We start from the raw sequence: 16,204 nt of genomic DNA, 5'->3' as shown, positions 1-16,204 counted from the left end.
GTCCTGGGATTTTTTTTCCATATGAAATTGAGAATTGTTCTTTCAAGATCTATAAAGAATTGTGTTAGGATTTTGGTGAGAAGTGCATTGAATCTGTAGATTACTTTTGGTAGGATGGCCATTTTTACTATGTTAATCCTGCTGATCCATGAGCATGGGAGATCTTTCCATCTTCTGATATCCTCTCCAATTTCTCCCCTCAAAATCTTGAAGTACTTTTCTTACTGATCTTTCATTTCTGTAGTTAGAATTACACCAAGGTATTTTATATTATTTGTGTCTATTGTGAAGGATGTTGTTTCCCTGATTTCTTTCTTCATCCATTTGTTGTTTGTATATAGGAGGTTACTTATTTTTTGAGTTAATTTTGTTAACTTAAGATTAACTTTGCTGGCTTCTAAGATTTTTTTCAGAAAAAAAAATAGAAACAAAAAATTATTTATGCCACTGTTTTATGGTGTTTCTTCTGTTTGTAGCAGAGCACATTCCTAATTCAAACTCAAATGAAATTTGATAGCATATACTTTTGCTTTAAAATTAATTAAAGATGATCATTCACACACATACATAATACATACTGACCACTCACCCCTTCCCCTCCTCACACCCCTTTACCCTGTCTTCCCTTTCTCCTCTCTACAGATCTCTCTCATATTCATATCTGTACATTCTGTTTCATGACCCGTTTAGTTTAACTAGGACAGTCTGTGTAACTATCCACTGTTGCCTCATGGGCTCAGCACTGGGTACAAAACTGAAGATCATGACTCTCACTCTCCCAGAGTATATCAAAAGTCTATAGTTCAGGAATGAGTGGTCCACCCCTGCAAACTCTTTCTAGTTCTCAACTGATTGTTGACAGGGCCAGTCATGTGAGGGTTCATTGTGAGTAACCACAAATGCTGTGAGGTCATGACTAAAAATATTTTATCAAGTGAGGAGACTGGCATTTCATAGTCCTTCACCTTTATGTTACAACTCATATACTTCCCAGTCTCTCTTTCATAGTATTCCCCGTGCCTTAGAGGGTGGTATAAATGTCATGTTTATGGATGAGACCTCAAATATTGCTTATACTCAGCAGTGGCAGCATATGCCTTTAATATCAGCACTCAGCAGGCAGAACAAGGCAAATCTCTGTGAGAGTTCAAGACCAGCCTGGTTTACAGAGTGAGTTCTCGAACAGCCAGGGCTACACAGAGAAACCCTGTCTCAAAAAACAAAAGGAAAAAAAAAAATCTGGTGCCTAATGGAGAGTGTAGAGAAGTGTGAGAACATCTTGGAGTTTCCAACATGGAATTGCAGGCTGGTGCTTAGAATAAAGATACTTTTCCTGGAGCCTGTTACTATTACATAGATTGCCATGAAAAGGGTTCTCTTCCTTTTATTCTTATTTGAGTTTGTAGAAAAGAGCCAAAGGAGAAAGAACACAAATCCAAATGGCAGTTTCTTGGTGGCAGCCCTTTTTATAGTTACACAACATGTATTCAGTACTGTGTCATTCTGAAGCCACTGTGGCTGTCTAATATCAAGAGAAAGGCCATTCAAGCAGAGGATAGACTTTCTTCTCAAAGGTCACACACAGCTACCATTGGAAGTTATACTTTATATGCTGTGCAGTTAGGGAGAAGAATGTCAACAATATAAGAATAAGAGAGAAGTGAAAGGCTTCCAACATCTGTCATCAATACAAATTTTAAAATCCTCAAGGTCAGAGAAAGAGTTACTGTTAGGGTTTGATGGAAGATGACCCCACAGGCTCACTTTAGTTTGCTCCCAGGAAGTGGCTCTATTTTGAGAGTTTGTGAAATCCTTGGTACATGAGACTGTCCTAAAGAACATAGGTCACAAGAGGCAGGCCTTAGCAGGGTATAGCTGTCTCGGGCTCTAAGTCTACACTCTGCTTCCTTATCCAGCCACATGTGAGGAGCCCTGCCACACACTCACCTTGCTATGCCTCTTTCTCCATAAGTGACTGAAATACCCTGAAACTGTGAGCCAGAACCAATCCTTCTTTCTATAATTTGCTTCTATAATGAAAAGGGTAGCTAATAAAAGGGTGTTTACAGGAAGTTTTCTGAATTAGATTAAATTGAACTCTACTTGAAACCTATAATAATGATAGCACTACTCTTTAAAGATTCCAAGAATGGACAGGAATTTTTTTAATATAATATGAATCACTAAGTAACTGCATTATAGTGGTTATAGGTTTAGGACCAACATGTAGAGTTAAGCATGCACAGTATTGACCTATATCATGAAGACAAACAAATACACCAACTCTGTAGTGCCCTACCCACCATGCAGACTCACTCCAGCCAAATGGTACCAGGACCTACAAAGTATATATGGGGTTGGCTCTTGATATAGCATTGCAAATCTTGGAGGACAGTTTGGTCAGGAATACTATTTTAAACTATAGGCAGATAAAACTGGATGTGAGCAATATTATATAACTTCTCTAAATTATGAAAGTCTAAACATTTACTCTTAGGCTGGGTATGGTGGTGGTGCACACTTATAATCCCATAATCTCTATTGTTCTTTGCTCACTTGTTCTGCAGAAAGCCAGTACAAGGTTGTGAGACCCTCCGGGCTGTGTTTTAGTTGATATCCAGGGGAAGCCTGAGACTCTCTGTAGCCATGTGAGAAAATTTGGAAGCTGATTCTCCCTAAATTGAGCCTTGCTGTGACTGATGCTGAACACAATTAAACTGTACTCAATTCCTGGCCTGTGAAACAGTAAGTGATGAGTTGCTATATTCCAAGATTAATAAGAAACTTATATTGTTGGCATGGATCCAAAGCCACAAAGACTAAGAAATGGTGAAGACAAGATAAGTACACAGAACTCACATTCCAAAAGAAACTTGCAGACTCAAACTTTCCCCTCTAGGGCCTCACTGTCACTGTCAAGATGTCCTTCTATCCTGAAGAGAATACCCCCACAAAGTAAGAAGTCATAGAAAGTAGAATGCACATCAAAAAAGAGAGTGAGTTGTTGGCTTGACTTCAGCAATGGTTATAACTCAACCAACATACAGAATATCTTTAGGCTTCCACATCCTAGAAATGGGAAGGCAGTGTGATAAGAGGCATCAGAAACCAGAGCAAATTTTCTAAGGTACAGAACTCTCACTGTTTGGGCTTTTCCTTGATGCATTTGCATGATGTGAAAGTCACATACTAATGAACACAAAGCTCTCCTTTTTAATTCAAACATACCAAAAATAAAATTTGAAGCCATATACCAGGCAAATATTAAGTAAGAACTGAAGGGCATACCAATCTGGAGGCAAAATTAAATACAAAAAGAAATAAGATAGTGGCTCACTTTTCAGATTGCATTAGAAATATGGATTAAGCCAGGCGGTAGTGGCGCATGCCTTTAATCCCAGCACTCGGGAGGCAGAGCCAGGAGGATCTCTGTGAGTTCGAGGCCAGCCTGGGCTACCAAGTGAGTTCCAGGAAAGGCGCAAAGCTACACAGAGAAACCCTGTCTCGAAAAACCAAAAAAAAAAAAAAAAAAGAAATATGGATTAAAGCAGAATTTTCTAATCCCAGCCACAATCATAGAAAATGCAATGGTAATATATGAACATGAGGCAAGATTTCTAAGGACAGACAGGTGAGCAAGTGAGCTGTGTGGGTGACTTTCTGAAGACATAAAAGCTAAAGATATGAAATCCTTTCCTAAAAAGTCATTGGCTTTTTATAACTGAAAAACATAAAATTTAAATGCTTCCCTCCAGAATACCACAGTCCCATATTCCTCTCAGTGATAAGTAAACAGCTCACTAAGTTTACATACAAGCTAATGACTTGCATAGCTTTAAGATCCTTAGATAAACACTTCCTTAGGCTTTGTTTCTTGCTAAATTCTGCCCTGTGACAAAGTTTGAGGTTCTTGAGAGACAAAAAATCAGAAGTTACATGACAGGGGTCTTCTGAGAGCATTGATACAGGGACTTCACACCACTAATGAGCATACTTTAAAAGACATGAAACCTTTGTTGGATATCATTAGTAGCACTACACATCGGGAAGGAAAGGAAGGCACTTCAGAACAGAACAGAACAGAACAGAACAGAACAGAACAGAACAGAACAGCACAAACTGCAATTCCAGTTCCATCATCTACAAGCTGTGTAAGACTTAGGACAAGTCACCCAGAATTAAAGAGTTTTGGTTCTGAATTCTCCATCTGAAACTGAAGTTCCAGACTTGTTGACACTATGAAGGCAACCAAGGTCAATATCTGATCCCTTCTCCATCAATGGCCTAGGAGTGGCCATGTGGCCTACACTAGACAGTTTTCCTCTATGTCTCTTGGGTAGTGAAAGTGTGAGGCAGTGAGCTTCCAGAACCCATGTTTCCAACCATATGGCAAAAAATCACTGTGAATGCGTGAAGTTGACATGTAGAGAAGTGTATGGAGAATAGGGGCCAGGAAGAGAATGGGATTTGATACCTTTATTCTCTCTTGTTCTAAAAAGCTGGTACTCAGGGTTATCCTAGCTACTCCATGGATTAGATATCAGCCCCAAGTTCCTCACTTGGCCTTAACTAGTTCACACTGGTTTGGATCACATGCAATCAAAATAATCAGAGCTATTACATTTCACTCACCCATCCTTGGTTTTCTGATTTGGAAAATTGAGAATATGAATATATACAATGCTTGAATTTATGGTAAAGCTGACCTGCATTATATCAAGTACTAAGTCCTTTCTGTGTCCTGTCTGTGTAGGTATTTCCAGTATCTACTCATAAATTATCCAAATTGTAACAACTTGTGTGGCCTCTGACTTCACAGTCCAGGCTGTGCCTGCTCCCAAGTCCTGCCAAAGGCCAAGGAAGGCTGAGATCTCCACAGGCCTCCTGGCGTTTTTCTAGCCAGCTCTAATTTCAAACCTCTGCTCAGCTGCTGTACCACACTTATCTCCAAGACAAAGCTGATCTTGCCCCTAGACTATCAAAGTAGGATTTCCCATCCAGTTTCCCCCAAGTTTTGCTTCCTAATATGACTGACAGGTTGTCTTATTTAAGGCAACTTTATGTTCTTTTTCACTGAGGCAAACAGTTAAATACATACTTAATTTGGCTCTTTAAAAATATAACCACCAACACCACATGTGTGGTCACAGAACTCAACTGATCTTAAGTCTTATCTAAGGAAAACATCTCAAATTGAATCCAAAATACATCAAACTAATTGTAACTACAATTCACATAGCACTCTATTACTAACCTATGTTCATTTATTCCAATTACTCTTCATCAGAACACTGTCCAGCAGGTGCCTCACTTTCCCCAGTTATTAGGCAAGGAATACAGGTCACAGAGCATTTACATGAATTATTATTTCATAGTTAGTAACTTACAGAGCTCAAATTTGAACTCAGAAGGTAGGACAACACATATGCCATTCTAAACACTGTGAAGACAGGCAGACTCCAACCTGGTGCTATATCTTTCTCCCACAATCTTCCTGTCATCTCTATTATGAGAACATAAATTCCCAAAGGTAGGTCTTCATAGGGACTGCATCACTAGAAACACCAGTAAGAGATTTTCAAGTCATTCTGTGATAGAAACTCAACCTTAGAGAAAAATACAACTTCCCTTCTCACACTTCATCAGCTGTTATGTGCAGTTCTATCTCAAGAAACACAAAAGTATGTTCATGTGGGATACATGTATTTCTATCTCCATCCTAGGAAATATAAAAATATGTTGATGTGAAATATGAACTCAGAGATCAAAGAATTTGAAAAAGAGATTTACTTATTAAAATGTGGACAGGAAAGTCAGACTTTAGAAAGGGTAGCTTGTCAAAAACAGAAGATAAATTTAAAGGATGGAGATTGTGAAATCACTAAGGTTAAGTCTATTCATGATCTGAAAAACAACTCCATTATTATCATGTCCACAAAGGATACTCTGTATCTTTAGAAATCAGATTATGAACATCTGGGTTTTGTTTATTTTACTGAGGAGTAGCTTTGAAGAAGTGCCCAATGTTTTATTGATTTTAAGGACTAGAATTAGACATGGTAACCTTGTTATCTCTGGTTTATATCATTGGGAGACATCAGTCACATATTTATTCATGATGGCAGAAGGCCAAAGGGCATCTTAAATTACTCCATTTCTATCCATCTATATTTTGCCATGTGGTTGTGACATTACTGATGTGCTGGCATCTTGCTCTTTGGGTGGCTGGATAAAGTCTCCTGACTCCACCTTTCTTTTCTCTATATCTTTGCTTGGATTTCTTGCCTTAGCTATAACCTGTCTTGCCATAGGCCAAAGAAGCTTCTTTTATAACCAGTGGTAGCAACACATTCACATTCACATCATACAGAAAGACCATCCCACAGCACTTTCTCTTTTTTGTTTAATCAAAAAAGAAGGTTTTAACTTCAACATAGTAAAACTACATATAACAAAACAATTCCCAAGTAAGAATTACAGTTACAATATATAGTCTATCTGTATTTGGCAGAATTAAAGAAAATATTCTATTTTTTATCCTATCTTTGTGAGTCTAAAGTTTCATATCTAATTTATCTTTTATTATAACTAACTAAGATCATAATTATAACTATCTAGTCTTCAACTATATCAAAGACCCTGAAGGATATATTACCTGAGTAAATAGGAAGTGCATTACAATCAACTTTCATAATTCTAGAAATGACAGAGACATCTGGCTGTCTGGACAGTCATCTAAAGTTCTTTTGTAACATTGAAGAATCTATCTTCAGCCTACAGGCCTAGAGTCTCTGGCATACTTTTCAGTGAAGCATGAAATTTGAAGGACTGTTCTGCCTATTGGCAAAATTCATCAGTTGCTTTTCTCTGTGTCCTGCAGAATGCCTGGCAGTTTCTTCTGTGAAGCAGGAACCTGAAGGACCATCTCACCTTGTTTTGGCAAAGTTTAATGGTCACTTTCCTATGGGTCCTACATGTCCAGTTTATACAACATACTGTCAAGCAGTCCAGGCAAGAGCAGTTTCTTGCCCAAATGGGTAGCCTTTTCCACATTGTAAGCAAACTCCATAATGAGTTTCTTCGGTGTCCATCATCCTTTTTGAAGTAATTGATACTTCCAGGAGGAGATGTGTCTCATTGTCCAGAAAAGTCTAAGTTCTTAAAACATTTTAAAAGTCATATTCTGTAGGATTTCAAAGTGTTTGAAGATTATCTATCTAATTGAAATATATCTTTATATATCTAAAAAACTTAATATGAATATAAGCTTATCATAGGTGACTATTAATCTGTATTTCTTAATGATAAATTATAATTCTAAATGAGTTGCATAAATATAATACCTTAAACAAGAGTAGAAATATATATGCAGTATAATAAAATTTACCTTAAATTTGTATTAATAAACCAAAATCTGTACCAATGTAAAGTATTTTGAGATTAACAATTATATTTTGGGTTAAAGTAGATTTAATAATCTACCTTTTTTCATCATTTCTATATCATATGCCCCTTTCTTCTTTTAGAAAGAGATTGACTATGACCAATAACAATTTGTAACCAAACCCCCTAAACAAAGGCAGACATCCATAATCCATTTTTTTGGAAATGTGGGCACAGTTTTCTAGACTATTTCCTGCTGATTGGGGGCATTTGTAATCTTTGGAGGAACCCTGAGAAAATTTAGGATAATGGTCAAGTCCTGACTGGAGTAGTCTATGAGCCTGCATTGTCTCAGCCATTTGTCTTGAAGCTGTTCTGGATATTGGATAATCTAGGCCATAGATTCCATTGGAGACCTCTCAGGGGGTCTTCCTTGATGGAACCATATTAACCTAGAAGGAGTCCACAGCTTCTCATCTTCTGAGGAAACAAAAGCATAACTTCTTTTCCAAAGCAACATATCCTTAGACCCAAATTTTGAAGTCAAGATACCTTTAAAATATATATGTTAGTTTAATTTAGCAGTCCCTAAAATCAAATGTTTCTCTGCAGTAAAAAAAAAAAAAATCACAAAGACAACACAATAATATATAGTATCCAGACTCTCTCTATATTTTCCATCTCTATGTGGCTTTTTAAAAATTTTATTTCTTTTTTAAGGACTTTCTCTACCCTTTTTCTTTTTTCTCCCAAACCTATATAAATATATATATATGTATGTATATATATATATGTATATATATATGTATGTATGTATATATATTTAAACACAGTATAACCTGTTTGGAGGTTGTTTTTTTTATCCATCTGAATCTATTTTATTGTGTATCTTTAATCTTTTTCTGCCAAGAGAGTTTTTAAACTGCTAAGCTGCATGGCTTGATCTGAAGTGGAGCCCTGGCTGCTGCCTCTGCCCCATTTGGCTTTTCAACGTGGCAGAGGTATGTGCACTGCCAATTCTGGTAGTCATGCTTACTGCCCCAATTCTGGGAAGCAGCAGGTCTATGTAGCCATCAAGCAGCTTGCAGAACATTGCCCAAAAACCCAGCTTAAGTGCTCTGTAGCAGGACCTCTGGAAAGAACCCTCAGTGCCTCCAGCATGAACCAGGAAGCTGTCGGTTAAAGGAGCCATGCATCTCTTAGCTGCCAGCAACAGAGCCTATCTGAAAAAAAAAATTGGCTACTAAGAAGCTGCATTTGACTCACATTTTTGTGGGTCTAGAATCCTTTTTTAAGCTTTTGTCAGGACTTATGTGGAAATTCCAGCCCCACGTTAAAATACCAGATATAGCCAAATCTTTTCCTGTGTCCCACCACCATTCAGTCCCAAATAAATATACATAGGCTTATATTAACTACAAACTGTTTGGTCTATGGCTCAGGCTTATTGATAGCTAGCTATTATATCTTAAATTAACCCATTTCTATTAATCTATATTTTGTCATGTAGCCATGGTGTTTGTTAGAATTCCTAGACACTCCCCTAGCTACATGACCACACATGCACTGTCCAGTAGCCAGGCAAGATGCTTAGTTATCCCAGGGCCTTATGTCCTATGTAATCCATGTGCTGCACGATCATGTAATTTGTGTGCAGTGTGATCACATAATCTATGCTCATGCATGGCATAGCTATGTAAGCCCATGTGCACATGTGTGAGCAAATCTATAATAGCAGTTCCCACTTATCCCTCTCCCCTTTTCCTTCAAGATCATTCCCATAGGCCTAAGCATATCCCTTCTGTTCCCTTCCCTTAATAAACCCTTATAGTGGGTTTTATTGTACCTTGTGGCTCTTCTCACATGGTAAATAGTGCCACTTAATGAAAGAAAGCATTGTGCCACTTAATAAACAACAGTGTTACCAGTCTGCTGGCATCTTTCTCCCTGGATGGCTGAATGGCATCTCCTTGCTCCACCTTTCTTCTGTATGTCTCTTGGATTTCCCACCTGGCTGTAACCTGTCTTGCCATAGGCCAAAGCAGCTTTTTATTAACCAATGGTAGCAGCACATATTCACAGCATACAGAAAGACCATCCCACAGCACACTTCCTGGTCCTCTTGCTCCTACAATCTTTCTGTCTCCTCTTCTGTGATGTTCTCTGAGCCTGAGGTGTAGAGGTTATGTTGTGAATGTTATCAGTTGGTGCTGGGCACCTCACCATTCTCTGCATGTTGTAGGTTTCTGTAATGGTCTCTGCTGCAAAAAGAAGCTTCTTTGGTTTGGGAGGCGAGAGCTACAACTCTCTACAGGTATGAAGACAAGTGCTTAGAATGCAATTAGAAATTATATTTATTTTAGGGAAGGGGCAATAACAGGTGGTTCTCTAGGGTACATGACCTCTTTTTATAATATCTTGCATCATATTTCTCTATTTCAATTAATTTAATCATGATCAAGATTAATGTTTGCACTTCTAGTCTGTTTATTTCTGTCTGGCTTCTGCACTATCAGTCTTTCCATTTTATTTGGTTTTTGCTTATTTATTTGTTTTTGAGGATCCATTTACATTTATTAATTTTGTTACTTGATTAATATTAACATTAATATATTTTAATAGTCCAAGATATTTGAATTAAATGTACTTATTTTTATTTTGTGTATGTATATCCAATAAATTATTTTGAGATGAATGAGCTGGAACTACTTAATAAAATATTTTACTTCAACTCCAAATTATGGGAGCCACTGCTTAAATTTCTTGTGGTAAAATATCCAGTTAGTGTTAGGTTCACTGGCCTGGCTTGGTTTTTATCTTTCAGCTCTATCTCTACTAGTTTCTCTCTTTCCAGTAAAGGAATTTTCATCTTTACAACAATTTGCTTCCAGCTGACTTCAAACTCTTGCCTCCTATTTCCATGTACAGAGCTGTGTGCTCTGTTCATCACGCCACAGGTTGGTGATATTTAGGCATACTCTCAAATAAACAAAAAAAAAATTTAAGACAGCTTCAGAAGTAAGTCCCATTCTTAATATATTAGTAGTTGGTTGGCACCAGTTAACCTTTATATACAGGTCATTTGTGTCTCAAATCTCAAAATATATGGGAGGAGTCCATATGAACTGTGTATTAAAAGGAGTCGATGAGTGAGTCACTGCACAGCAGTCCTGTGAGTCTTCCTTTTACAATAACACTGATACCTTGAGAAAGCAGGAACTGAAGTAAACCATGGGGACACCCTCTGGTTCAGCAGCAAAATCAATGTCAATGGAATCATATTCCCCAAACAAGTACTTCTTCCATAAAACATGACTAATATGTTATTAATATTAATATAATATGTCTTTCTAGCATAAAACAATTTGTTTACTTTGGGAGGAAAACATTTTCCTGCCTCCAAATTTTAACCCAGAATTCTTTGGAAAATTATTGGATCACAATAATATATTCCCACTCCGTTTATCAGAAATGGATTCTTTTCTCATATAATATATCCTGATTACAGATTCCCCTTTCTCTATTCCTCCCAGTTCCTCCCTACCTCCCTTCCTATCTGGATCTACTCCTTTTCTGTCTCTCATTAGAAAAGAACAACAAAACATAACAAAATAAAATATAATAAGATAAAACAAGAAGTACCAAAGCTGGTTAAAACAAACCAACAGAATATTGGGTCACTTAAATATACTATCATATCATCTACAAATAAAGATACTTTGACTTCTTTTTGTCCTATTTACATTCCCTTGATCTCCTTTAGTTGTCTTATTGCTCTAGCTAAGACTTCAGGTACTTCATTGAATAGATAAGGAAAGAGTGAACAACCTTGTCTTTTTCCTAATTTTAGTAGAATTGTTTTGAGTTTGCCTCCATTTAAGTTGATGTTGACTGTGGGTTTGCTATAAACTGCCTGTATTATGTTGAAGTTTGCCCCTTAAATACCTAATGTCTCCAGGACTTTTCTCATGAAGGGGTGTTTGATCTTATCAAAGGCCTTTTCTGCATCTAATGAGATGGTCACGTGGTATTTCTTTTTTTGTTTGTCTATCCAGTCTCCAGCACCCTCTTCTGTCACCAGCCTCAGCAATGTCTGCACTGGACTCCGTCCCCTGCCTGTCCTCATGCCATTCCCCCAGTCTGAGTGTCCTGTACAGGATGATGGGTGCTATTCCCTGCTGGATCAGCCATCGCAATACAATCTGTCCATCTGTCATCCCTTGCTCCATGACCAGTCAACTCACACCATGCACCAAGGACAGAGTGGGTTGAAGCACGGAAACCAAAGAAAGAGACGAGCACTCAAATCTGCCGCCACTGACCTGGGGACAGCAGATGTGCTGGGAAGGGTGCTGGAGGCAACAGACCTCCTCGAAGGAATCACCCGTACAGAGGTAGACAAACTTTTCACCCAGCTTGCCACGTCTGGCACCAAGATCCACTGGCTTAAGGATGCTCAGGGGCTGCCTGGTGCAGGTGGGGATAACAGCAGAGGGACAGGAGAGAATGGCTGCCACTCGGACCTCGCTGTCTCGAACACCATAGTGGGTGTATTCCCCAGTCCCCTGGCTGCCTAGAGTCACTTTAAACTTTGAGGGGCTAAAAAGAACTACCACCTGAGGATCCTGGAGCCAGCGAGCTCCCAATAAATGGACCAAGGGAGGGACTGGCACGGTAGGAGTGGGGGCAGTAGAGGCAGCCAAGGCAGAACAACTGAGCCAGTCTACCACCTTATGGCTGAAAAGAGAAGCAGACCTTCTCACACTGTCACGGAACTCCTTTCCGTCCCTATTTTCCCTGGTTGGTCCCCTTCTGTTTCCCTCTCCTTCATATATATATATATATTTCAGGACAGGGTTTCTTTGTTTAGTCCTTGCTGTCCTGGAACTCACTTCGTAGACCAGGCTGGCCTCGAACTAAAAAATCCGCCTGCCTCTGCCTCCTGAGTGCTGGGATTAAAGGCGTGCATCACCACTGCCTGGCTCTTTTCTATCATTTTTTATCTCTTCTCCCACCATGAAATTAATTTTTGGTGAAGTATAATTGAGAAGGTCCTATACTCCCCTCTTCTCCCATTTCCATGCCATCTCAATCTCCCGTCCTCTTTTGGTCCTCATGTAAATATTTATATGGACAGAATTTAAAAAAATAAATTGATTTCCCCATTCTGTCATTTCTCCTACATTGTCTTCCAAAATCCTGTAGAGTTTAATCTTGGAACTCCGACACAGACACACACACACACACACACACACACACACACACACACACACACGATCCCCAGAACACTGTATATCATTCATTTGAGGTTTGTGCCACAATAACAGACACAGTATTCAATTGCACTACAGATGTTTGCTGGGTGTATTCACTGTACATTTTATTTAATCTGTTATTTTGTTTATTCAGGGAGTTACTGAGGGGAGGTTGTAGGTTGAACATTCTTGCACTTCTGAGATGAAGCATACTTGATTATGATGGATGATCTTTTTGATGTATTCTTGGATTCAGTTTGCAGGTTCTATTGAATATTTCTGCATCTATGTTGAGAAGGGAAATTGGTCTGTATTTTTTTCTTTCTTTGCTGGGTCTTTCTTTATGTGGTTTGGATATCAGAGTAACTATGGCTTCATAAAATGAATGGGCAATGTTTCTTCTGTTTCTATTTTATGGAAAAATTTGAGGAGTATTAACATTAACTTTTCTGTGAAAATTCCATGGAACTGTGTGCTAAAACCATCTGGCCATGGATTTTTTGGGTTTTGTTTTGTTTTGCTTTGTTTTGGGGGTGGGTGGGAGACTTTTAATGACTGTCTCCTTTTTCACCAGGGATTATAGGTCTCTTCAGATTACAATCTGATCTTGATTTAAGCTTGGCAAATGATATTTATATAGAAAAATTTCCATTTCTTTTAGATTTTTTCATTTGGTTGGAATACAGGTTTCCAACTATGTCTCTGGGATTCTCTGGATATCCTTGACATCTGTTGTCATGTCCCCTTTTTCATTTCTTATGTTCTTAATTTAGACAGTCTCTCTCTGCCTTTTAGTGTAAGGGTTTGTCAACCCTATTGATTTCCTCAAAGGAGTAACTGTTTCATTGATACTTTGTAGACTTTTTTGTTTCTATTTTATTGATTTCAGCCCTGAGTTTGGTATTTCTTGCAGTCTACTCCTTTTTGGTGTGATGCTTTCTTTTTGTTCTAGAGCTTTCTGGTGTGCTCTTAAGCTACTAGTATGAGATATTTCCAATTTTTTTAGTATAGGCACTTAGTGCTGTGAACTTTCTTCTTAGAACTATTTGTATTCTGTCTCATAAGTGTGGGTATGTTGTGTATTCATTTTCAATCAATTCTAAAAAGTCTCTAATTCCTGCCTTGATCCATTTTATTCAGTAAAGAGTATTTTGGTTGAATTTTTAACATTTCTGTTGTTTTTGTGGTTGTTGATATTCAGCTTTAATCTGTGGTGGTCTGATGGGATGCAGGGAGTTATTTCAATTTTCTAGTATCTATTGAGAATTTTTATTTGTGTCCAAGTATGTGGTAAATTTGGGGGAAATTTCCATGAGGTGCCAAGAAGATATATTCTTTTGTGTTTTGGTGAAATGTTCTATAGATATCTGTTGGATCCAATTAGTTTATAACATTTGTTAGACCCAGTACTTCTCTGCTTATTTTCTGTCTGGATGATCAGCCTATTGGTGAGAAGAGGGAACTGATGTCTCCCACTATCGGTGTGTGAGGGTTAATATGTGTTTTAAGCCATAGTAGCATTTCTGTTACAAACTTGGACGCCCTTGTGTTTGATCCATAGATGTTAAGAACCGCAATACCTTCTTTGTGTATTTTTCCTTTTATAAGTATGTGGTCTCCTTGCCTATATATTCTGATTGGTTTCCATTTAAGTCTATTTTGTCCAACATTAAAATGGCTACACCATCTTGCTGCTTCTTTTTTTTTCATTGTCATTGTGTTTTTTCTTTTTTTCTTTCATTTTAATTTATTAAGAAATTTTCTACTCACTCCACATACTATCAACAGATCAACCCTCCTCCCTCCTCCCACCCCCCAGCCCTCTTTCCCAAGCCACCCTGCATTCCCACACACCCCAAATCGAGGTCTCCCATTGGGAGTCAGCAGAGCCCAGCACACTGAGCCTAGGCAGGTCCAAGCCCCTTCCCACTGCACCAAGGCTGTGCAAGGTGTCACACCACAGACACCGTTTTCCAGAAGCCTGCCCATGCACCAGGGATGGATCCTGATCCCCCCTGCCTGGGTGCCCCCCAAACAGTTTGAGCCAAACAACCATCTTCTGTATCCAGAGGACCTAGTCCAGTCCAATGGGGGCTCCACAGCCAGCAGTCCACAGTTCATGGGCTTCCACTAGTGTGGCCTATCATCTCTGCACATCCTCCCATCATGATCTCGACATCCCTCAACTGCAGTATCTCTCTTCTCTCTCATCAATTAGATTCCCAGAGCCTGGTGCCTGGTCGTGGATCTTAGTATCTGTCTCCATCAGTCACTGGACAAAGGCTCTATGATGACAGCTAGGTTATTTGCTAGGCTGGTCACTAGAGTAGACCGGTCCAAGCACCCTCTGGAAAACTGCTAGCGAACCAAGGTAGAGTCAACCTTGTGGATTCCTGAGGGCCTTCCCAGCACCCTGCCTCTTCCCATTCCCATAATGTCCTCATCTATCATGGTATTTTCCTCCCTACCCTACCACTCTGTCCCTGTTCCAGCTTGACCCTCCCATTTCCCTATGTTCTCATCTCCCACTCCTCACCCTTTGCCACCCGCCCACACCCAGTCCATTTGTATAGATCTCATCTACTTCTCCTTCACAGGGTCATCCATGTGTCCCTCCTAGGGTCTTTCCCTGTTAGCTAGCCTCTCTGGAGTTGTGGGTTGCAGTCTGGCCATCCCTTCCCTCACATTTAGTATCCACTTATGAGTGAGTACATACTATGTTTGTCCGTCTGAGTCTGGGTTACCTCACTCAAGATGGTATTTTCTAGTTCCATCCATTTGATGATATCATTTCATGATATCATTATTTTTTTTTACTGCTGAGTAGTACTCCATTGTGTATATGTGCCACATTTTCTTTATCCATTCTTCAGTGGAGGGGCATCTAGGTTGTTTTCAGGTTCTTGCTATTATGAATAATGCTGATATGAACATAGTTGAGCTTGTGTCCTTGTGGTAAGATTGAGCATTCCTTGGGTATATGCCCAAGAGTGGTATAACTAGGTCTTGAGGAAGATGTATTCCCAATTTTCTGAGAAACTTCCATACTGATTTCCAGAGTGGTTGTACAAGTTTGCATTCCCACAAACAGTGGAGGAATGTTCCCCTTGCTTCACATCCTCTCCAACATAAGCTGTCTTCAATGTTTTTGATCTTAGCCATTCTGACAGGTGTAAGTCAGTATCTCAGAGTTGTTTTGATTTGCATTTCCCTGATGACTAAGGGTGTTGAGCAATTCCTTAAATGCCTTTCAGCCATTTGAGATTCTTCTGTTGAAAATTCTCTGTTAAGCTCTGTAGCCCATTTTTTAATTGGATTGTTCAGTATTTTGATGTCTAGCTTTTTGAGTTCTTTACATATTTTGGAGATCAGCCCTCTGTTAGATACGGGGTTGGCGAAGATATTTTCCTAATCTGTAGGCTGTTGTATGGTCTTATTGACCATGTCCTTTGCTCTACAAAAGCTTCTCAGTTTAAGAAGAACTGAATTTATTAATTGTCGCTCTCAGTGTCTGTGCTACTGGTGTTCTATTTAGGAAGTGGTCTCCTGTGCCAATTCATTCCAGA

The 16,204-nt window shown here is 38.9% G+C and overlaps 1 protein-coding gene across 1 annotated transcript; it reads left to right on the top strand.

Annotated features, from left to right (window-relative positions):
- Positions 1-9,634: 9,634 nt before the first annotated feature.
- LOC114707454 (R3H domain-containing protein 2-like) lies at positions 9,635-12,032 on the top strand. Its single transcript, XM_037199580.1, is given in 2 exon segments — positions 9,635-9,697; positions 11,439-12,032. Coding segments are annotated over 2 exon segments (657 nt in total).
- Positions 12,033-16,204: the final 4,172 nt, after the last annotated feature.

This window comes from Peromyscus leucopus, chromosome 16_21, assembly GCF_004664715.2.
Source record: "Peromyscus leucopus breed LL Stock chromosome 16_21, UCI_PerLeu_2.1, whole genome shotgun sequence".
Lineage (NCBI taxonomy): Eukaryota > Metazoa > Chordata > Mammalia > Rodentia > Cricetidae > Peromyscus > Peromyscus leucopus.
The sequence above is the reverse complement of the archived record's forward strand: the minus strand, read 5'-3'. Positions and strand labels throughout refer to the sequence as shown.